Source organism: Dromiciops gliroides, chromosome 3 (genome assembly GCF_019393635.1).
Source record: "Dromiciops gliroides isolate mDroGli1 chromosome 3, mDroGli1.pri, whole genome shotgun sequence".
Taxonomy (NCBI): Eukaryota; Metazoa; Chordata; class Mammalia; order Microbiotheria; family Microbiotheriidae; genus Dromiciops; species Dromiciops gliroides.
The window spans coordinates 629,434,515-629,456,552 of NC_057863.1; the positions used below are offsets into that span (position 1 = coordinate 629,434,515).

A 22,038-nucleotide genomic window follows, 5' to 3' on the forward strand; every position below is an offset into this window, starting at 1 on the left:
CTCCCATAGCAAAACCAGAGGAAGCCACTTGCAACTGACCTAGGATGCCCCCTCTCTCAGGCAGAGACAGCAGGCTGGGGAACTGTTTGCTAAGGAAAGAGCAATGTTAGGCTACCTATACAGACACTTATGGTAAAGACTTATACTCAGGAAGCTTAACACGTATGGCTGTTCACTTATTGAATCCTTGGAAACCAGAGATGTCTTCCTCCCTCTGGGGAGGACTGCCTGCCCCTGTCCCCCCACCCTCACCCCCCAGTCCCACCCCGGCAGTCCAAAGTGGGGGAAAAGACTCACAACCATCACATACCCTCATCTGGAGCTCAACACCCGGGTGCCGAGCCTGCTCTGGCTGCGGAGTGTGGGACCCCAGCAGCAGCTTTGGCCAACAAAGATTCTACGTCGTCACCGGCTATGTACAGTTTGTATGGACCTTGGACAACCTGTCCTTCTGCTTAGGCACCTCGATGTCAGAAGGGCGAAGAGGGCTACAACACGCTCGCTAACAGTTCTGTGCTCAGATTCAGAAAAAGTGACCCCAAAGAACGCCAGCCCTTCCAATCCTTCCTTTGAAGTCAGGCCCCGCGCCAGTCAGTCCAGAAAGAGCTTCCGGGAGCCCATCCGGGAGCGGTTGGAGCGGCGGATGTCAAACTTGGAGTCCCGGCACTTTTGGCAAACAAACACTTCGGGAACGTTGGATTTCCGGATTTTTGCACAGGACAGGTGAATCCAGGTGTGGCACTCGTTACATTCAATCATGGGTCGCCCGGCAAAGGGTTTCATGCAGAAACAGGTGACGAGGTCCCAGGAATCATCATCTGGTTCAAACACAAATTGGTAAGTAAGTGTTGGGGGGGCGTGGGGGGGGGGGTGGAAGGAACCTTCCTGCTCCCTTAGTTAATGGATCTGAAATCTGACTGGCAGGGGCCCAGAGGAGTGAAAACTGTCAAGGAGGCCACCACTTGTATGGTTCTCTCAGCTCAGATAGGGCGGCAGGACCTGACACCTGACACCATCTATCCTAACCGTCCCTCTATCTGTGCTCAGTTTGTTTTCCTCGTTAGAGGCTTAAAAAAAAAGGCATCTCAGAGGAAAGCTTTCCAATTCACACTCACCAAGTCTTGCCTCTTGCTCGGCTCATTCCCTTTACTCATCAGGAAACAGTGGAGAAAGACCTCAAGCCCCATCATTAATAATAACAAATGGTGCTTTAAGGTTAAGGTTCACCAAGCATTTTCCCTGTTCCCTCATCTTATCCTCACAACCACCCTGGAGGCTTGTACTTTTAGGGGAGGGGCTCTTTTGAGTCCCCATTTTACAGATGAGGAAACTGAGGGGGGGGGGCAGCGGCGCGGGGGGGGGGGGGGGGGGGGGGGCAGCGGCGCGGGGCGGGCCACCTACCTGAATCCACCATGATGTCCTCATCATTCCCGGTGCTGTCTTCGTCCCGGAAGACCACTTGCTTGCCCTGCCGTATGACCGTCCGTTTCCCTTCTGTCTGAATCTCCTTGACCTCCTCGGGTGTGGCCGCAGCACAGGAGCCACTGGAGCGGGTGTCAGAATCCCAGCCGGAGCAGGGATCGCTGCTGGCCGTGGGGAGGTCCTGCAGGTCAGGGCTGACCGTCCTCTGGGCATAGGCGTCGGCCGGCTCCAGCTTCAGCAGGCCCCCCATGTACTCCTCCTCCAGGGGCACAGCTGCTTCCCTCCGCTTGCGCTTCTTCTTCTTCTTCAGCTTGTCCGTCTTCTTTCTGTCCATGAGGAAGTTGCTGGGCTTGGCTCTCTGCAGAAGGGAGGGCTGTAAGTGGCCAAAGCACCGGTCGGCCACCGGCAGGGCCACAGACGAGGGCAGGTCGGCAAAGCTGGCATCCCAGCTGTCGCTGTCGATGGTCCCGGCTGTGCTATTGGCGGGACTCGGGCTGCTCCTCAGAGGAGGCTCCTGCAAAAGAAGAAATCAGGCCTGGATGAGCAGGGGCATTTACTAGCTGGGTTACCATGGGCAAGTCACTTAACCTCTGTTGGTCTTAATCCACTGGAGAAGGAAATGCCAAAATATGCCAGTGCTTTTGCCAAGAAAACCCCATACAAGGTCATGAGAGACTGGACAACAACAAAAAATACATCTCCCTACTAGAGGAAAAGCTCCTGGAAGAGAAGATATTTCAAGTTTGTCTTTTTGTCCCTAACACTATACACAGGACTTGACCCAGAGCAAGCTCTTAATGAAGACAGTGACAGCAGCCTTGTGGCTGAAGAGACAAGACTTCATTGGTACAAACACACCTCCCTCAGCCAATGGAGAAAAGAAAGAAAAGAAGTGCAGAGATGGACTTGACCTTGGAAAGAATTGTAATCATCTTGTTTTCAGCCAAATCCATTCAACTCCTACAGATGCCCTAGTTACCCCCTCCTCCAGATAGTTCTGCTTTATTACGGGGTTTGGTTGTGGTGTCAGGGAGAAAGCCCCAGTCTGGAGTTCCAACACCCAGGCTCGATCCTGATTCAGTGGTCTTGGTCTTAGACGAGACCTTCATGGGGCTGGGCCTCAGCTTTCACTTCTGGAAAATGAGGCTGAACTAGAGGGGCTACAAGGTGCCTGTAAAGGTATGACCCTGGCATTGCCTTTGCCAAATTTCAGTCCCTAGAGCCCTAAAAGTGCTACAGCTGTGTGGACATGTGTAAAGATATAGATGTATTGATTGTAATGTATAAGCTATATCAGATTCCTTGCTGTTCTCGGGGTGGGGGGGAGAAATTTGAAACGCAAAAAAAATCTTTACATGTAACTGGAAATTTTATATATATATATATATGTGTGTGTGCATCTTTTTTTTTTTTTAGTGAGGCAATTGGGGTTAAGTGACTTGCCCAGGGTCACACAGCTAGTAAGTGTGTAAAGTGTCTGAGGCCGGATTTGAACTGACTCCAGGGCTGGTGCTCTATGTGTGTGCATCTTAAACACTGTTATATCCCAAAATCATTGAAGTTTAAATAAAGTCCCTCTTATAGAAAGGCTTGTTTGGGTTTTTTTTTTTTTTTTGGAGGAGAGGAGGAGGAGAATAGTCTTGCTTGATAAAAGAGCTTCCTCAAGTGCTTAAAGGCTAGGATGCCTCATGGGGCACTTAAAACAGGAGAAAATCAGAAACTTTTTTCTCAGTTGGCTCGAAAGCCTAACTCAAGTTTTAGGGAGACTTTTACAGTGAAGGAAGGGGCTGGAAATTACCTCCGTTGGATAAGGGATGTAACCAGCATATGCCAAGACGAAGGTACAAAACTTGTTGAAATCCTCCACAGTTCGCCGCCTCTTGTAACTGGGGGAGTATTCCTGTTAAGATAAGAAGGAAGCACAATTAGATACTGTGAATTTCAATCTGGAATGGCAGCCACCAATCCCTCCAATCAGCAGAGAGTTGGAGAAAAGCCTTGATTTCCAAGCAGGCAATCTTTTCCTTTGACTGTTTTGTCAATTAACCCTTCTACCTCCATTCCTCATCTACAAAAGGGGAGTAATTCACACTTAGATTACAATGCTTATTTGGTAGAGAGGAAGCTACCTGGATTTAAGCCCTGACTCTTTCACACACACGGACTGTATGATCCTGGACAGGTCACTTCATCCCCCACACTCTCTAAGACTCTGATGTGCTGAGCAGGTGGTATCCTGGATTGGTAGATGAGTTTCCTCATTTGAGAGTTCCCCTAACCTAAAGAAATCAATCTTGATATGCCAGGCACTATTTGGCCCCTATTCCTAGCCTACATCACACTGTAAAGATTAAATGATCATATCAAGTACATTGCACACCTTAAAGATAAAACACACATATATGTGCACAGAGATCACTTTACACACACACACACACACACACACCCCAGTTACTATTATAGTCTGAAATCCTTCATAGAGTTGGGAGGAACCAAGTCTAGGCCAAGAGAAAATAGTGTTTTTGGATAAAAAGATCCAATTGAAAGGGGACCAGCATCTCCAACATCCTCAGAGACTAGGCAAGATAGATTACAACACTTGCTGTTTGCAACTCTACCCAGAGCATTTAAAATTAGGCTTGCTCGCCTGATTTGGCTATTTTCCACTTTAAATACCTTTCCCTCATTCATTGCTGCTGCAGCAGCTACTACTCACACATCTCTTTAGGGACTAAAAAATAAGCAACTTTCTTATTCTCTCAAGTTGGGGCCACTTCCCAGAGTCATCCCCACGTCTTAAACAATGTCTTAAACTCCTTGCATATTGTAAACCAGTGCCGTAGAAGTGTGAGCACAAGAAACAGCCCACCCCTCAAATATTCCAGTGTTGGCCCAACCCTCTCCCACCTTTGCATGAAGAAGGGCTCCTGACTAGAAAATCCCCTGGGAGGTTTGCCTTCCCACCTTCCTTCTAAGGTCTCTGATTCTGGAAGGGGTAGGCTGCTCTTTCAGCGTAAAAAGCCAGGAGGCAGTAGCTCTCAAGGGCAATTGATTATGGGGTGAAATGCAGCTGCTTCAGCTATTGCACGAAGTCTATCCTGTCCTCCTCCCCAGGACACAAAGCTACTAGCTGAACGCTGCAGGAACACGGTAGCATGGGCATTTCCCGACAAGCCTCACAATTTATGTTATGTATTGCTTCTTTCAGAACTACCGTCCAATCCCTCCGTTTTCAGGCATTCCTAACCATTGGGGCAGCCCAGCCCATCATCTTCAGAAGAACTGGGGGTGCCTGCACTGCCCACCCCTAAGCCTCTAGAAAAATCACCCCGGGCCCTCCCCTCGGAACTTTAAGACGACTGAAAACCGGTCCCGCTAAAACGTAACCAAGGAAAAGTGAGAAGTGCAGAGCCCAAAAAGAACTCAGGCAAAGGTTAAGCTGAATCCCTCTCCCCTGCCCAGTAGTCTGGGGCTCCAGCCTGGCCTGGGCAGAAGGGGGCTCCCCCAAAGACATTCGCTGGAGAAGGATCCTGCGTTCCAGGGCAGGTTCTCCTGAATCTCCCTCAGGTCTTCAGTCTGTGCAAAAGTCGCCCCTCCACAGGATTGCTTCCCCAAAAGAAAATGCAAAACCGCCTCCTCCCTACGCTCCCCCCCAACCTTGACCTGGGCAAATTTCTCTTCATTTTCAACCCCCCCCCCCCCCATTCCGGCAGGCCAAAGCTTGGGAAAAGAGGGGGGGGAGCAGGAGGAGGGAAGGAGCCTTCAGGCTGGGCTGACTGACTCTGGGCAGCTGTGCTTTTAACCACCAGCTAAGGGCAAGCGGAGGGGGGCAGGGAAGCGTTTTTGCGGGAGAAGGGGCCACTGAAGCGGGGCGCCAAGCAGCCCCAAAGGGGCGAGCCTAGCGCGGCCTCGTTCCCCTCCCCCACCGCCCCGGCTGGCCCAGGGATCCCGGGACCCGCCCCCGGGGACCGAGGGGCGGGGAGCAGGGGGAGGGAGTACAGCGACAAGGGGGGGGGAACTCCCGGGACTGGGGAGAAGGGGGCGGGGGGGGGTTCCAAGGGTCCAAATCCACGCAAGGTGGGGGAGGCTAGAAGCTGGAGGGAACCGAGAACCCAGCGGGCGGGCGGGAGAGAAAAGGGATCGAGTCCAGAGAGGGGAGGGGAGGAGAGGAGATGGAGCCCCGGAGGCAAGAGGGAGCAGAGGCTGGGGGGCCGGGGGGGGGGGGGGGGCGCAGGTGATCGAGCCTCCCCGAAGGGGGGAGAGGGGGAGGGGAGTCGAGAGGCAAAAAGGGATCCAATCCCACGATGGGGGGAAGGGGGAAGAGCAGAGTGTAGCGGGAGGGGATCGAGGCCCCCCTCCCTCCTTCCAAAGAGAGAAGGGCTGCGAGTGGCGGGGGGGGGGGGGGAGTTGTCGCCACGAGAGGAAAGAAGGGATCGAGCGGAAGAGGGTGGGGGGCACGAGAGGCAGAGGGGGGGAATCGATCGGGGAAGGGAGGGAACCACGAGAGAGTAGATGGGATGGGGGGGGTGCGGAGAGGGGGCCACGAGGGGGAGGGAAGGGGCCACGAGAGGCAAGAGGGGATCGAGTCAGGGGGAGTGAGGACGCCACAAGAAGCAGGAGGGGATCGAGCGGAGAGGGGGGCGGCTCGAGAGGCAGAAAGGGATCGAGCCCCCACGGTGGGGGGCTCGAGAGGCAGGAGGAGATCGAGCACAGAGAGTGGGTGGGGGGCCCACGAGTGGGAGGCGGCGCAGGAGCCTCCGGAGTGCGGGGCGGGGACGCGATGGAAGGAGACGATCGACTCCGGGGGTGGGGGAGGGGGGGTGGATCCAGACTCCAAGGGGAGTCCTCGGGTGGGGACCTGCGCGGGAGGCGGTCGGGGAGAGAGGGAGATTGGGGAACAGGAATGGTATTGGGACGATCCCCCCAGGAAAGATGCCGAGCCATCAAGGGGGGCGGAGGGCACTGAGGAGGCGAAGAAAAGAGGAAGGGGGTGGGGACGCGGAGGGCCGAGATGGGGGGGGGGGGCGCAGGCAGGCCCCCCAGGGGCGGGGGCGCGGATCAAGGGGGGGCCGAGTTGAGGGGAAAGACCAAAGGAAGGGGACGCGGCCCCGAAGGGACACTGGGAGGGCGGGCCGGGGGCCCATTGCACCCGGCGGCCGCTGCACTCACCTCGGGGTGGAAGGCGGAGGCGCACGAGTCGGCGTCCATGTTCCTCGGGGGCCGGGGGCGGCGAAGGTCCTCGGCGCAGCGTCGGTGGCGGGGGGCTCCGGTTCGGGCCCGGGGGCTTCGGGGTAGAGCTGGGGGGAGATCAGGGGTCCCGCCCTCGGCTGCCGGCGCCCGGCACCGCTGGGTGGGCTCTCGAGGCCGGCGAGGGGGGCGGTGCAGCCCCTGCCGAGGCTCTAGGTCGGCGCGACGCGACAGACAGGGGTGCTGCGGTCGGGAGGCGGCGGCGGCGGAGAACTGGGAGCGGGGAACGGGGAGCGGGGAGCGGGGAGCGGGAACCGGACCGGCTCCCGACCTGACGCCCAGTTCGGCTCGTGTCTCGGGAGGGCGGGCGGGAGTGCCGCTAGACCTGTCGGGAAATGTAGTCTCGGGGGCGGTGGAGCGGCCAGGGACGGGGGGAGGGGGAATGAAAAGGGGGGCGCCAAGGCTTCTGGGAGATGTAGTTCTAGGTCGCGCGTGAGCAGCACACAAAGGCCCGCCAGGAAACTCCAGCCCCCATGAAGCTGTGCGGTGGCCAGCAGCGGCGGAGGTAGAGGCGGAGGGTCTTGACGAAGGCAGGCGTCTGGAGCTGGGGGAGGGGCACTCGGGAGCGGGGGGAGGGGCGGGGGCTCGCGCCGCCGACTCTGCCAGTGGGGGAGGGGCGCCGCGAGACCACCACCCCCCCCCCTCCTCGGAAGTCGGAGTCGGGGCTTATTTCTCCCTTGAGCGGCTGTGGGGCGTGGGGCTCCCCACCTGGGCCTCGGAGGCCAGGATGGAGGCAGGGTCCCCCCTTTCCCCGTTCTTCTCCTAGTGGGGCGGAGGTCCCTCAGTGATTGGGGGACTGGGTCGCCAAAGGGAGTGTGGTGTGGTGACGGGGTTGTTTGTTCTGCACCTTCGATTCGGGGGGGTGGAAAAGCTTTCTGAGTTGGGGGGCGTTCTCCTCTCTGCTCCTCCTGCCGACCTACTCCCCTCTACACACCCCCTTTTTTGGGGGGGAAAGAGGCGGGTCACCCCGCCTCTCCCCCCCCCCCATCGTTTTCTCTCACCCATCCCCCTTTTTTGAGGGGGACTGAAACTGTCCTCCCTCTCTGTTCCCCCCACCCCGCCTCCCCATGGTGTGGGTGGGGTTCCGTGTCTCCTCCCCTGGCGGGGGGGGGGGTGCTGGGTGCTGAGCTCCCCGTGGCCTCGCCCTGCATTTGGTCTTACTCCTCTGGTGTGTGCCGTCTGCAGGTTGCCTTCGGTCTATCCCCGCATTTCCTGGTGAAGTTGTCTTGTTGTTCATTCCTTTGATTGGTTCTGCTCCTCCTCCTCCCTCCTCTCCTCCTCCTCTTCTATCTCTCTCTGTCGCCGTCTCTCTGCCCCATCCCCCCCTTCTCTCCCCGTCCCTCCCTTCTCTCCCTCCCTCTTTCCTCTTCTTTTCTCCTTTTTCTTTCTCTTTCCTTTCTCTCTCTTCCTCCGTCACCTCCTTCTTTCGCTTCTCTGTTTTCTATCCCTCCCTCAGTCCTCTCTTTTTGATGTTTTCTTTCTCACTCCTTCCTTTCCTCTCCTCCCTCCATCACTTCCTTCTCTTCCTTCTCTCTCTCCCTCTCCCCTTTTCTTTCTTTTTCTCCTTTTTCTCTTTTTCATACTGCTGTCACTCTCTTCTCTCTCCCTCCTCTCCTCCCCCTTCTCTTTTCTTTTTCTTTTTTCCCTCTTCCCCTCCCCCCCTCCCAAACTGGTGGTTTAAAGATTGCACTTCTAACATGATATTATTTGAACGACGTTAAGAGCACTTTTTCTTTCTTTCTTTTTTTTTTACACAAAAGTAGCTAGCAGTCACTTCAGGGGAAATACTTCTTTTTTTTTGTTTTGTTTGGTTTTTTTGCGGGGCAATGGGGGTTAAGTGACTTGCCCAGGGTCACACAGCTAGTAAGTGTTAAGTGTCTGAGGCTGGATTTGAACTCGGGTACTCCTGAATCCAGGGCCAGCGCTTTAACCACTGCGCCATCTAGCTGCCCCCGGAAATACTTCTTAATGTGTTTTTGGTTCAGTCCTCTTCCAGGAAGATTTTTACCCAGTTTATATTGGGGCTTTCTTGAATTCATGTGTTTCATTATTTTAAACTTGTGCTTTGCCTGTTCTGCTTGCTGATGGAATGGTTTTCTGAAAATGTTTTAAAATTGCAAAAATTAAGGGTTGAAAGAACTGAACAGTATGTTGTAATTACTGTTTTGGTGGTTTAACTTGATTTTGTTTCCTCTAGTGGGATTCCAGTGTGTCCTGTGGAGTATCTCAGGACATTTTACTTAATTTAAAACTTATTTGGCCTGATAGAATTTACTCCTCCTGGGCCCCAACCAGTTCATTTTCCAGAGGAAAGAATGGAGGCTCAGAGAAATGAAATCACTTTCCTGCTGGATGTAAGCAAGTAGGCCTGCCCTCTTAATATTTTTAGTGACCACTTGGTAGAAGAAATACAGAACCTGCTTACACAATTTACAGGTGGCAGATAATGTTTAAATGACTTTATCACCTCCTGCTGTGGAGAAATAATGTAAAAGAAGCCAGAAGGGTCCGTGTAAAGGGAATCTATGTTAACAAGGACCTAGAACAAGACATTAAATCCTGCTCACAAAGCAGCCTTTTGGAAATACAACAGTAAAACAAAAACAAAAACCCACTAACTGAAGGGCGCAAATGTTTTGAAATGGGAGTGAGTGGTGGGTCCTAGATTGGGTATGTGCAAGATGAGACAATGACCAAAAGGTCAGTGTTATTTTGGGGGTGACAGGCCTCTCTCTGAAGCCTGCTACCTTCCCTTTATGGACAGTGCCTGGTACTTATTTGCAGTTCGTTATTAAAGCTGGTGGACTTGGACTACCAGACGGTTAATAGCTGCTCTCCCTTCTGGGAGGGAGGGTGGCCTCCATCCTGCTCATGCTCAGTACATGAAATGAACAAAAGGGCCTAGCTGATTTGTGCATTTCAGCTGTTGAAACAATGTGTCCAGAAGTACTGCTTGATTCCCCTCCAGCAAGGGGCTAGAGGCCTGCAGGCAGCATCATGCCATCTGCGGGCAGGTTCACCAGCTGCACTCATGGGAAGTAAGCTGCTGCAGTAAAACAGAGCTAAAAGGCACAGGATGGGGTTCTGCCAAGAAGAGTTCACTGGGCCTCAGTTCCCTTATCTTACTTCTGAGGCCCCTTAGGGCTCTGAACCCATGGCTGATGGAGTGAGCTCCTTCTAGCACAGGGTCATTATGAGCAAAGAAACTTTAAATGGAGCCGTCCAGCACCTACTGTGTGCCCGATTGTGCTCAGTGCTGGGTTACAAACGAAAAACCGAAGCAGTCTCTGACATTCTGCTAGAGACTTTGCTTGAGTAAATACAGGACATATAAAAATAATTCCAGGTATTGAGAAGGGGAGACTAAGACCTATGGAAGGAGGTGGGTCCACAGGGGACCCTTGAAGGGAGGCATGGGAGGACAAGAAGCAGGAGAGGGAATATCAAGTCTGGGGGAGGAACCAGTAGATCATTTTGGCTAGAATTAGGGAAATACTCGACCCGCCAGGATTTTCATGCAGAGGTTCCTTTTTGGTTACCTAGACCCTTCTCAGAATACTGTTTATAAATACCTAAAATGAAATGCGTATGATTATAAAGAAAAGGTTATGTTGAAATGCTGCAGTTAGGAAAATATTTTTAAAAAGTCATTTCTGGACCCCAGTGAAGACTTCCTGCTCCATTGTGATCTTCTTTAAGGGTTAAGTGACTTGCCCAGGGTCACACAGCTAGTAAGTGACAAGTATCTGAAGTCATATTTGAACTCAGTTCCTCCTGAATCCAGGGCTGGTGCTTTATCCCCTGCACCACCTAGCTGCCCCCTCCATCTTGATCTTCTAGAGGTAAGGGATATGGATCCTGATCCATTCATGGCAGCCCAGATGATCATAGTTTTAGATCTGGCAGGGGACTTCCCTTTAGTTATGTGACTTGGCAGGAATCTCACAAGCAGTCAGCAGAAAAGCTGTAATTTGCACCCAGGACTTCGGGCTTGGAACATCCTATTCAGTTCTTATTCTTGTCTTCTGTAAATTTACTCCTTGGGAGTCATAGAATCCCAGAATTAGAATTAGCTATCCAAGCTCACGTCCTTCTCTTAAAGATGAGGAAACTGAGGCTCAGACAGGGTAAGCTTTGAAACCAAATCCTCAGATTTGAAATGCGGTGGCATTCCCAGCACTCCTTTAGAATTTCACAGGTTAGTTATGGGTTAGAAAAATCATTGTGGGTTAGGAAAACTCACTAGAATGAGTAGGGAACTATTTTTGTATTCCAATAGTCATGGTTTACCCTTTAATAGTCTTAGCATTTTCTTCACAACGCCCCTATCCACTGAGGCGTGCAAATATTTTAGGTCCCATTTTTCAAATTAGGAAACTGGTATTTACAGACAATTAGTACAGGCATATTCTACAGTCATAAAATCTCAGCTTTGCAAAGGCCCTCAGACTCCTGACAGAACAGGCTACCCACCTCCTGATAGGGCTGATGAACTCTGAGTGCAGATTGAGATGTATTTTGTCTGGACACATGGGTTGTTGAGGGAATTTATTTTGCTTGACTATACATTTTTGTAATAGGTTTGGTTTTTTCCCTTTGCTTTCACAATTGTTGGGGAGCTGGGTGGGATGTGGGAGGAGCAGACTTGACTTCATTGGGGGGGGGGGAGATTTTTTTGTTGTTGTTGTTTTTTGTTTTTGTAGGTCAATGAGGGTTAAGTGACTTGCCCAGGGTCACACAGCTAGTTAAGTGTCAAGTGTCTGAGGCTGGATTTGAACTCAGGTCCTCCTGAATCCAGGGCCAGTGCTTTATCCACTGCGCCACCTAGCTGCCCCGGGGAAGATTTTTAATAAAAAAAAAAAATCAACCTGTGAGCAAGTTAGTATTGCAATTGAACATCTAATCTCTCTGCTCTCATAAAAAAAAATGACCTCAGACCAAGTCAAGTCATACCTGAACAAATATTCTCTCTAACATAGCTGCTACTTGTTTTTTGCAGCCTTTGCCTGAACAGCTCCGATCACCAAAAGCCCCTCCTCTTCCTTGGAGTTCACATCTATTTCTTACCCCTTCCTAGCCATCCTAGTAGGATTCAAATCCAAGTGGCTGACTCCCAGTTCTGCTCTCTGTGTGGGTCCTTTCCCCTTATTAGATTGTGAGCCCCTTGAGAGCATGCATGTCTTTTCTACTTCTATTCCCTGTGCTTTGCACATAGCAAGTATCTAATGAATGCTTCAACCTTTATTTCACTCTCCACAACAAAGGGCTGCAACAGCTTTTTGTACATTCAGTATTCTAGTGCTAATTTTACAAATTAAAAAAAAAATGACACCCTGGAGCTAATGTCTGGGGCATGATAAGAGGCTGCCCAATTTCTTCCAGTGTTTATTATTTAAAGTAAAAAGCAATAATAATAGTTGGCATTTCATGGAGCACTTTAAGAACAGAACACTGTCCTCCCAACAATCTGGGAAGTAGGTAATGCCATTGTTATTTCCATTTAAAAGCTGGGAAAGGGGAAGTTCATCAAGATGCAGTAGATGTTGGGCCCCTAGTGTCTTCTGATTCCCAGCCTGGGAGCTGTTTCTAGAACAGGTTTACATTACTCTCGACTATTGGGGAGGGGGAATAAAAATTCTGAACTTGGTTCCTATTTCCAGACAACTCTAACTCTCTCTCTCTCAATCTCTCTCTCTCTAGATAGATAGATAGATAGATAGATAGCTATCTGGAGGCTAGAATCTTGAGGTTTTTAAAATAGATGAGACCAGATAATAAAGGCTTTGTTGTTTTCATCTTCCTGTCTCCCTCCCCCCCAAATTTCCTCTCTCTCCCAACAAAATAATTGATACGCCGAGTCTTTGGTCTTTCCTTTCTGTGATTTCTCTCTGAAATGTAATACTTTTGTAGAGGTGTAGGACTTCTGAATGAACCAAACTGTCTGTGCACAGACACCAGGAATTTTAAAATTGGAATTCAGGGTGTCCTTGGAATTTCATTCCTGTCTTCTTCATTACAAGTAGCCTGGTTTATATTTTTCATTATCCACATTTTTTGTTTTTTTCCTGTTCTGCAGATAGTTTCTCTGACTTGTCCTTCACGTGTAGCACATTGCCGTTAGACATAAGGGGTGAATGAGCCTACTGTGATTCGGTCCTTAACTGAGTAGTGTCAGCCATTTGCCCAGATACCATGTTTTGGAGTTTGTTTCTTTCCTGTTTTCTTATGAAAACCTTAAATACCCTCCTCCTTCAGTGCTAATTCTCTCATGAACATGTGTGGTGATGTGCTGGTAGTAGGGGAATGACTGTTGTATAGTTGTCTATTGAAACCACTCTTTGTGACCCCATTTGGGGTTTTCTTGCCAAAGATACTGGAGGGGTTTGCTATTTCCTTCTCCACTTCATTTCACGGATGAGGAAATTAAAGTCAACAGGGAGTAAGTGACTTGCACAGGGTCACCCAGCTAGGAAGTGTGTGAGGCCAGTCCTATTTGAACTCAGGTCTTCCTGACTCCAGCCCCTTGCTCTATCCACTGACACCTAACTAGCTGCCAGGGGGAATGATAAAAGCAAGGAAATGTGACTGTAAAAGTATTCTGGAGGGCAGCTAGGTGGTGCAGTGGATAAAACACTGGCCCTAAATTCAGAAGGAAGAGAGTTCAAATCCAGCCTCAGACACTTGACACTTAACAGCTGTGTGACCCTGGGCAAGTCACTTAACCCTCATTGCCCCCCCCCCCAAAGTATTCTGAATACCACAGTTTTGTAGCTATACAAGTTAAGTAGTTGTTTAACTTTGATTGTATGTCAAAACATTTTACCTTCCTAAGTAATGTCTCAGTGTAATCTCCTTGGAAAATTAAGCTGAATTCAATTCAGTTCCATTAAAAGTGCCTCTTAAGGACCTCCTTTGTTCTTGGCCCTAGAAACAGGCCCTGCCCTCAAGAAACTTCCAGTCTACTGCAGTAAGAGGGATTTGCCTGCACACCAAACAAGGAGCAATTTGAAGGGGCAAGAGGGTTCTAAGAAAATTGAAGGAGGGAAAGGATTGCTTCACCTGGGAGAGACATGGAAGGCATCATAATGAAGGGGACAGACAGCTGGGCTGAGAATAGACAGAAATGAGGACCTGTTCCCTAAATGAAGGGAGGTCTGAACACAAGGAGAGAGATGAGAGATGGGAACCTGGAGAAATGCAATTTGGCTGGAACATAAAGGGAAATAATGTGAAGCAAGGCTGGGAAGACAGGCTGGACACACAAAAAATTCTGAAGGGGACAAAGGACAGTTTTATTCCTGCCTTGTTAAAAATGTACGTTTTTTTAAAAAAACACCCCATGGAAGTTCACTTTTTCATATACAATTCTCCCCTTTTTTGTTCTTCCTTGTATCTGGAAATGTTTCTGTTAATTGCTCATTATTGTCAAGTTCATAATCATAAATAAAATTTAAAATAGTTTGGGGTCCTAGTTTTGGCAAGCCTCAAATACCAGGCAAGGCATTTTTTATTCTGGGAGTAATAGAGAGCCACAGACAGTTGTTGAACAGAGGAGTGACGTGGTAGTCACGTGTGAGCGAATGGGGAAGGGACAGACAGGATAGAGTCCACATCCATAGATCTGCCAACCACTTGGACATGGAGGGTGGAAGAGGGGGAAGAGTTGAAGGTGACTAATAGGTTTTTAGCCTGAATAACAGAAAGTGAGTAGAAGGCTTTAGTAATTATTTGCAGAGGATAATTTAAAAATCATTAATAAACTGATTTGTACTATGGGTACTGTATTATCAGGAGGCAGTGGGATTCCCAAGGACATAGAGCTGGCCTCTGAGTCAGAGAGGCCTGAGTTCAAGTGGAAACTGACCCATGGCAGCAGGTAGGGCAGTACTTTCATGGCTTGGCACACTGTTCTTAGCCCACCCGCGTGTACTGGGCCTATAATTCTGGGTGAGTCACTTAACCTCTGAGTGGGCCAGGCAACTCTGACAGTGATAAACTTCAGAGAAGGGACTGATTTGAATGGGTAGGTCCTTTGCCAATGATTTCACAAGCCTGGACTGGTAAACCTGCTAGGGTAAACTAGCCTAGCAGCCCACACATAAGCAAATCAGGTGCTCTGAAAGGAATAACAAGGTGGTCAGAGGCATAGAGCATGCTATGTAATTCCTGAGGCAGATCAGAACTTTACATCTAGTAGACTTGGAGCTATATTCTGGGCATGCCCAAACAGGGAAAAATCTGTGGTCCATGGGGGTTGTGAGAGAAAATCCTGGACCTGGGGTCAGGAAGAGCTGAGTTCAAATCCAGCCTCATACATACTCTTCCAGCTGTGTGACTCTGGGCAAGTCACTTTATCACTCTCTGCTTCAGTTTCTTCATCTGAAAGATAAGAAAGCCAAGGGGCTTATCATGGGGATCATAATAGCCTCTACCTTATACGGTAGTTTTGAGGATCAGATGAGATCCTATTTCTTAGAGCATTTTGCAAACCTTAAAATGCTACATAAATGCCATTATTGTTAGCACCACCACCATTATTGTTCACTTCTGAGGCCATGTTGCTAATATACTCAACTTTGTGTTTTTATAGGAGTGGTCTTATTTTGCCATCTCAGTCTGTCCTCCTCTTTGTCTACAATTAAGGTCAGCTCACAATGGAACCATACACATTTATCATACTTAGCACTCTTCCAGACATATTATCCTAAACAAGTTGCTCATTCCCTTTTTAAAAAAAATTCTTGGGGGCAGCTAGATGGCGCAGTGGTTAAAGCACCGGCCCTGGATTCAGGAGTACCTGAGTTCAAATCCGGCCTCAGACACTTAACACTTACTAGCTGTGTGACCCTGGGCAAGTCACTTAACCCCCATTGCCCTGCAAAAAATAAAAAAATAAAAAAAATTCTTGGGGGGAGGTGATTTTTTTTTATCATTTTGTTTTGTTTCTTAGCTGAATTACTTTGTGCAAATCCAAACATCTTGTCCATAAATAATCAGCAATTGGGCAGGGTGTGCTTCTGTAACTTAACCCCTTTCTCACCAGGCTGAATGTAATGTCAGCACTCTCTTTCAGAGCAAGGGATGGGACACCGTACTAAAAGTTTCTAAGGTTTAATGTAAGGAGGAATATCACCTCTCCCACGTAACTGTGAGAATGGTGTCAGACTCCAAGAGATGCCAGCCTTCTGTACTTTCTTTTTTTTTATTTCTTTTTTTTGGGGGGGAGGCGGGGCAATGGGGGTTAAGTGACTTGCCCAGGGTTACACAGCCAGTAAGTGTCAAGTGTCTGAGGTCGGATTTGAACTCAGGTACTCCTGAATCCAGGGCTGGTGCTTTATCCACTGCGCCACCTAGCCGCCCCCTCTGTACTTTCTTGAAAAGGAGTTTCTGAATTTTTGCTAGTTTTCTTATTGCTTATATTTTCTTACTGCCACACTGACCCTCAGTGGCCTTTGGAGGTCCTTAAATCCCATGATCTTGATTCTTTTTATTAGATGTACTGTGCATTTAGTAACTGGGATGGTGAGAGATGTCTGGGAGGGGAAAGGGTTGACTAGCATTCACTTCTGTGCTTATCAAACAGACAGGCAAGAAGAGAGAGGGTGTTCTATGAGCCACTGTAGTGCACATGAATTTGAAATTCCAGACTCAGCTGATAAGGTTAAAGGGTTAGGGTTAGACCTCCACACTCAGCTACCCCGTCGACTGTGTTTTGGTTTTTACTGCCCAGGCTCTTCATGATGTGGACTATTAGTCATTCAGACTACACAAGGAAGATGAGCTGTTATCCCAGGCAGTTCTAATCCAGCATGACGGTAGTGCTTTCCCCCTAAAAATATCCTACTTCCTGGCTTTCCCTAACTGCCTTTGCACGTTCTTGGACAGCACTGCTCCAAGCTGCTGCTGCTAAGAGCTTTACGAGTAGTCCGTCTATAGGCAACCACAGATTGCATTGCAGTGTACCTGGCTGCTTTACTTGTGTTGGATTCAAACAGGACCCAACACCAAAACAAATTCTCAGGGCAAGATAAAAAAACTTGTTAGGCAAAATGAGGTGTGTCGTGCCACTCATTTTAATCATCAATGGATGGTCACATGCCTTTTCCCAAATGCCAGTTACAATCCAGGAGCTGAGAAATGACAAATTCTTCAATGTGCCAGGCCCATCCCTTTCCTGTAAGATATTAGAATGTAAGCTTCTCCAGGAAAGGGACTATTTATTTTTGTCTTTGTATCCTGGTACCTAGCTGGGAGACCCTTCAAAAATGTTTTTGGACAGGCAGCTGGGTGGTGCAATGGATAAAGCACTGACCTTGGATTCAGGAGGACCTGAGTTCAAATCCTGTCTCAGACACTTGACACTAGCTGTATGACCCTGGGCAAGTCACTTAACCCTTACTACCCCACCCCAAAAATGTTTATTGACTCACAAATGACAGATAATTACTGAGAGTGGGAGATTCTCTAAAAATCAAGGGATTGGACCATGTGATTTCTGAAAGTTCAGAGAGAGGGTTTCTTTTTTTTTTCCTTCTTTATATTCCTCAGCTCCTATCAAAGTAGCCAGCATGCAGCAGGCACTTAATAAATGCCTGTAGATTAAGTATCCAAGAGTAGTGCAACATAAAAATCAAAGGAAATAGTACTGTTTTCAAGTAGAGAATGATTTGTCATTTGTAGATATGCATGATAGCAGAGTCTAGGCCCCCTTTGGACTGATAAAAGGATGGATGCAGCCAAGTGCACATAGTTTTCTCCTGGCCAAGTATGAAAAGGTCAGCCATGCAGCACCCATATATAGGTCCTTGAACTGGCTCACAGCTATAACTGCAAGGAGAAACTGACCTTTTGGTGTCCTGGTTCATCTCTAGGAAACAGGCATGCTAAATTATTTCACAGTAGCACAGAGAGGTTAGGCCCAAGTACTTGGGTTTGGGAATATGGCAATTCTGGTGTTTGAGGGGGAGCAGGGATCCTGGCACTCTATTTCTAGTTTGATATAGCAGCAAGAGATCAATGGGGCAATTTAACATGGGACACTTTAGTGGGGAAGAATTTGACTTAAGACACTTTTTTGTTGTTGTTTGTTTTGTTGTTGTTTTTTTGGTGAGGCAATTGGGGTTCAGTGACTTGCCCAGGGTCATACAGCTAGTAAGTGTTAAGTGTCTGAGGTCATATTTGAACTCAGGTCCTCCTGACTCCAGGGCTGGTGCTCTATCCACTACGCCACCTAGCTGCCCCAAGACACTTTCTTTTTTTATGGTTGTTTTTTTTTTTAGTATAAAGTCGATCTTTAATGCTGGTTTGTTTTGTTTTGGTGGGGCATTGAGGGTTAAGTGACTTGCTCAGGGTCACACAGCTAGTAAGTGTGAAGTGTCCTATGCTGCATTTGAACTCAGGTCCTCCTGAATCCAGGGCCAGTGCTTTATCCACTGCGCCACCTAGCTGCCCCCCCAAGACGATTTCTTAATGCCTGTATATACATGCAATGAAGTCAGAGGTCCTGAGTTGAAATCCCTCCTCAGATATTACCTGTGTGACCTTAACTGAGCTGGACTTCAGTTTCTTCATCTGTAAAATAGGGGGGATTGGAATAGATGGACACCATGGTCCCTTCCAGTTGAAGACTTATGATTCTATAGAAATAGAATAAGATTAATATCATATAATTAATAATATACATAATAAAAAATGTAGGATATGATCCTATAAGTAGCAATAGGGGGAACCTGTTTTCATCAATATCGGGGACTCCTAGAACTACCTGCCATCTGCACCTTGCATAGCCGGTCTGCAGCTTTTTTTATGTTAGCCTTACTGTTGTTGAGGAGGATCAATCGAGCTATTTCTAAAATGCTTAGAGAAGCACAGAGTAGGCGCTACATAATTGCGTATTCCCTTCTTCCTTCTCCTCTCCCCCCGGGCGGTCCCTAGAGTTGATTCTAAAGTGTATACCGTTCACCAAAGCTCTTTCACATACATTCATGACCTCCTTTGCGAGTGAGCCCACACCACCGGGTAGCCGAAGAAGGAATGCATTGCTTTGATTGGCTCCCAGAAGGGACAGCCTGCCGTACAGTACTGGCCTGGAAGCTAGAGAACCCTGTTCTAAAGCTGGCTGCTTCCGTTCCCCTCACGGCGACCTTGGAAAACTCTGGGCCTCAGTGTCTCTGTGAAGGAAGGGGGCGGGGAGGGTGTGGGCTAGATCTCAGAGACGCCTCTGGTAGCTCGTTCTTCCTAGAATCCTCTGACTAAAGACAACCAGTCACCCAGTCAAGTTACTGACTTCTCAGGAAGTTGAGGCGCTGGGGGCGTCCCCTAAGATTCCATCTGGAAATACTTGTGGCCTGAGACTTGGGAAGCCGCGCCCTGCTCTGATCAGTCCAGGTGGTTAGCACTTAATTGTTTGTGTTTATCGAGGAGTGATAGGCCTGGCCGGGGGTGGGGGTGTTTAGTGGGGAAGGGAGTGCTCCCCGCGGAGCTGTCAAATGAGGCATTTAATTCCCCACCGCGCTGGCCCGGGCTTGTGGTTCAGCGAGCTTTGCTCCCCGCGATAGTTTCTTCCCTCTTCCCTACGGACGGTTAATTTAGCGGGGGACGGATCACTGCCCTTGGCACCGTCAGCCCAACTAGGGGTGGAGGGTGGGGAAGCGCTGGGCGGCCCAAGGGAGGAGTCGGCTGATGAGCCAGCGGGGGGGGGGGGGGGGGGGACGCTGAGTCAGGCCGCTCGGAGAGCCAGCCGGGGACGGGCCGGCCCTGCTGCCCAGTATTCCTGGCTCCTCCGTAAGTCCGGGAGGAAGGGGGAGGTTGCATCACGCGGCTCGGGTTACAGCGCAGGACCGGGAGAGGGAGAGTCTCGCGGCCAGCCCGGGAAGGCAGCGGGAGTCTCTCGGAGCGGCCGCGGCCCAGCGGGGAGAGGGTTAAGTGGGCGGGGGCCGCGGGCTGGGAGAGAGACTCTCCGCGGGGCCCTGACGGCCACGTGGGCTGGGCAGCTCGACCGGGGGAGGGAAAGGAAGCAAGGAAGGTATTTATAGCGGCGGCGGCGGCGGCCGAGCTGAGCTGAGCGTCTCTCCCACAGGCATAGGCACCGGCACCGGCCCGCAGACGATTCCCCAGCGAGCCATGGAGAGGCCGGCGCCCCTGGCTGTGCTGCCCTTCTCGGATCCGGCGCACGCCCTGAGTCTGCTCCGGGGGCTGAGCCAGCTGCGCGCCGAGCGCAAGTTCTTGGACGTGACACTGGAGGCGGCGGGCGGGCGCGACTTCCCCGCGCACCGGGCGGTGCTGGCAGCGGCCAGCCCCTACTTCCGCGCCATGTTCGCGGGCCAGCTGCGGGAGAGCCGTGCCGAGCGGGTGCGGCTGCACGGCGTGCCTCCCGACATGCTGCAGCTGCTGCTGGACTTCAGCTACACGGGCCGGGTGGCGGTGAGCGGCGACAACGCCGAGCCGCTGCTGCGCGCCGCCGACCTGCTGCAGTTCCCGGCCGTGAAGGAGGCGTGTGGGGCCTTCCTGCAGCAGCAGCTCGACCTCGCCAACTGCCTGGACATGCAGGACTTCGCCGAGGCCTTCAGCTGCGCGGGGCTGGCGGGCGCGGCGCAGCGCTTCATCCTGCGCCACGTGGGCGAGCTGGGCGCCGAGCAGCTGGAGCGCCTGCCCCTGGCGCGCCTGCTGCGCTACCTGCGAGACGACGGGCTCTGCGTGCCCAAGGAGGAGGCCGCCTACCAGCTGGCGCTGCGCTGGGTGCGGGCCGACCTGCCGCGCCGCGCCGCGCACTGGCCGCAGCTGCTGGAGGCCGTGCGCCTGCCCTTCGTGCGCCGCTTTTACCTGCTGGCGCACGTGGAGGCCGAGCCGCTCGTGGCGCGCTGCCCGCCCTGCCTGCGCCTGCTGCGCGAGGCCCGCGACTTCCAGGCGGCGCGCTACGACCGCCACGACCGCGGGCCCTGCCCCCGCATGCGCCCGCGCCCTTCCACCGGGCTGGCCGAGATCCTCGTGCTCGTGGGCGGCTGCGACCAGGACTGCGACGAGCTGGTCACCGTGGACTGCTACAACCCGCAGACCGGCCAGTGGCGCTACCTGGCCGAGTTCCCGGACCACCTGGGCGGGGGCTATAGCATCGTGGCGCTGGGCAACGACATTTATGTCACGGGTGAGGATCCCGGACAGGAGAGGGGATGATGGGGGGGCGGGGAACTTAGCAGCCGGGCCCAGCTCCCTTAGGCCAGGCGCCGTGTCGGGCAGACCGGCATAATCGGAGTTAGCAGGGGCTCTTAAAGACCTAATGCAGACCCCTCATTTTGATAAAGATGAAACTGAGCCCAGCCCTTGATTTGGCTTATCTAGGGAATGTGGGGGTAGCCACTTCACTCAGGAGCGACTGAGGGCTTGTGCACTCCCCAGCCCTCCCCTAATACGGAATGAAGTCAGTTACCGAAGTCAAAGCAGCCCTGGATTTGTCTAAGTGGAGGAGGGGGAGGACCATCATCCATCCCCCGGGCCTTTCTTGCTTGGTCCGTGTTTGACTCAATTTAGTTAGCTGCCTGATCAGCTGCGAAATTTCTCACTGAGAACAGCTCCCCCAAGTCCCAGTCTCTAATTAAGTTGGACAGACACCACTGGGCCATTTTCTGTTCTCCCTCCTCCCAACGACCTGGTAGGGCCTCTATTGTTGCCCTAATTAACTTAATAGCTAGACTGAGTTTGACATCCAGTGGGACTCTCACCACTGGCTCGCCCAGCCTGGCCTCTCCTGGTTTGGGGACTGACTGATGCCTCATACAGGTTCCCTCCCCTGGGACTCTCGGCAGGAAATTTTTTTCCCAGGGGGTTTGAGTCAGTCACCCTTTATGCATTTGATATATGCTCCCAGTCACATGGTGTTTAGGCTGAAATACCCCTGTGATTGTAAACATAGTCACATGGTCACTGATTTTCTTCCAGTTAACTTGGCTGACAACCCAAGGCAGTGCCGAGTCACTCTGGGTGGGTCCCAGCCAGTCTAGGGTTCTTGGTTCCATTTCTTTGTCTTAATAAATCGTTTTTTTTTCTAAAAGGCCCACAACACACCCTGGCTTTTTATGAGGCCTTGTTCCCGGGCAGCTTTATTAGGCAAAGATATGCTGGGTTGGGTTTGTTGATGGTGTGTTGTTTTTTTAAGGTCTCTTGTTGCAGAGATCTCTACCATCTTTGCCAGTAACACTGCTAAAACCTGAGTCATCTGTCCCTGGTCCAGCCTACATACTCTGTGTCTTGGGGACACAGATTATCAAAAAAAAGTAGTTGGATTTCCAAACCTGTCATATCTAGAGGACTTGGGTTTAATTTGGAAATGAGGGATGCCAGAACTTGGGTCTCTGGTACCCTTGGATCAGCCTT

At 50.8% G+C, this 22,038-nt stretch overlaps 2 protein-coding genes across 4 annotated transcripts in view; one reads left to right on the plus strand and one right to left on the minus strand.

The window, feature by feature from the left end:
* Positions 1–270: 270 nt before the first annotated feature.
* Positions 271–6,981, minus strand: PHF13 (PHD finger protein 13). Its single transcript, XM_043995842.1, has 4 exons — positions 6,592–6,981; positions 3,221–3,322; positions 1,402–1,936; positions 271–818 (listed from the first exon to the last, which is right to left on the minus strand). The coding sequence occupies exons 1-4, from the start codon at positions 6,628–6,630 to the stop codon at positions 592–594; spliced, it is 903 nt and encodes a 300-aa protein (XP_043851777.1). The 5' UTR covers positions 6,631–6,981; the 3' UTR covers positions 271–591.
* An 852-nt stretch (positions 6,982–7,833) lies between these two features.
* KLHL21 (kelch like family member 21) overlaps positions 7,834–22,038 on the plus strand; it is a 31,001-nt gene continuing 16,796 nt past the window's right edge. Inside the window, exons 1-2 of one of the 3 annotated variants that reach the window (XM_043996172.1) lie at positions 7,834–7,884; positions 19,748–20,812. In XM_043996172.1, coding sequence (XP_043852107.1) covers positions 19,792–20,812 — 1,021 coding nt within the window. In that variant the 5' untranslated portion in view covers positions 7,834–7,884; positions 19,748–19,791. Of the gene's footprint in view, positions 7,885–18,969; positions 19,057–19,388; positions 19,453–19,747; positions 20,813–22,038 lie in introns of those variants that run through there. The other 2 variants (XM_043996173.1, XM_043996171.1) reach the window with 2 other exon arrangements.

Bases quoted from the DNA above. Each gene is read 5' to 3' on its own strand.
- PHF13 (XM_043995842.1), bottom strand. From the start codon at position 6,630: ATGGACGCCGACTCGTGCGCCTCCGCCTTCCACCCCGAG. The intron at 3,323-6,591 runs GTGAGTGCAGCG...TTATCTTAACAG, and splicing joins CCTCCGCCTTCCACCCCGAG to GAATACTCCCCCAGTTACAA. The intron at 819-1,401 runs GTAGGTGGCCCG...TGTTTGAACCAG, and splicing joins GGACATCATGGTGGATTCAG to ATGATGATTCCTGGGACCTC.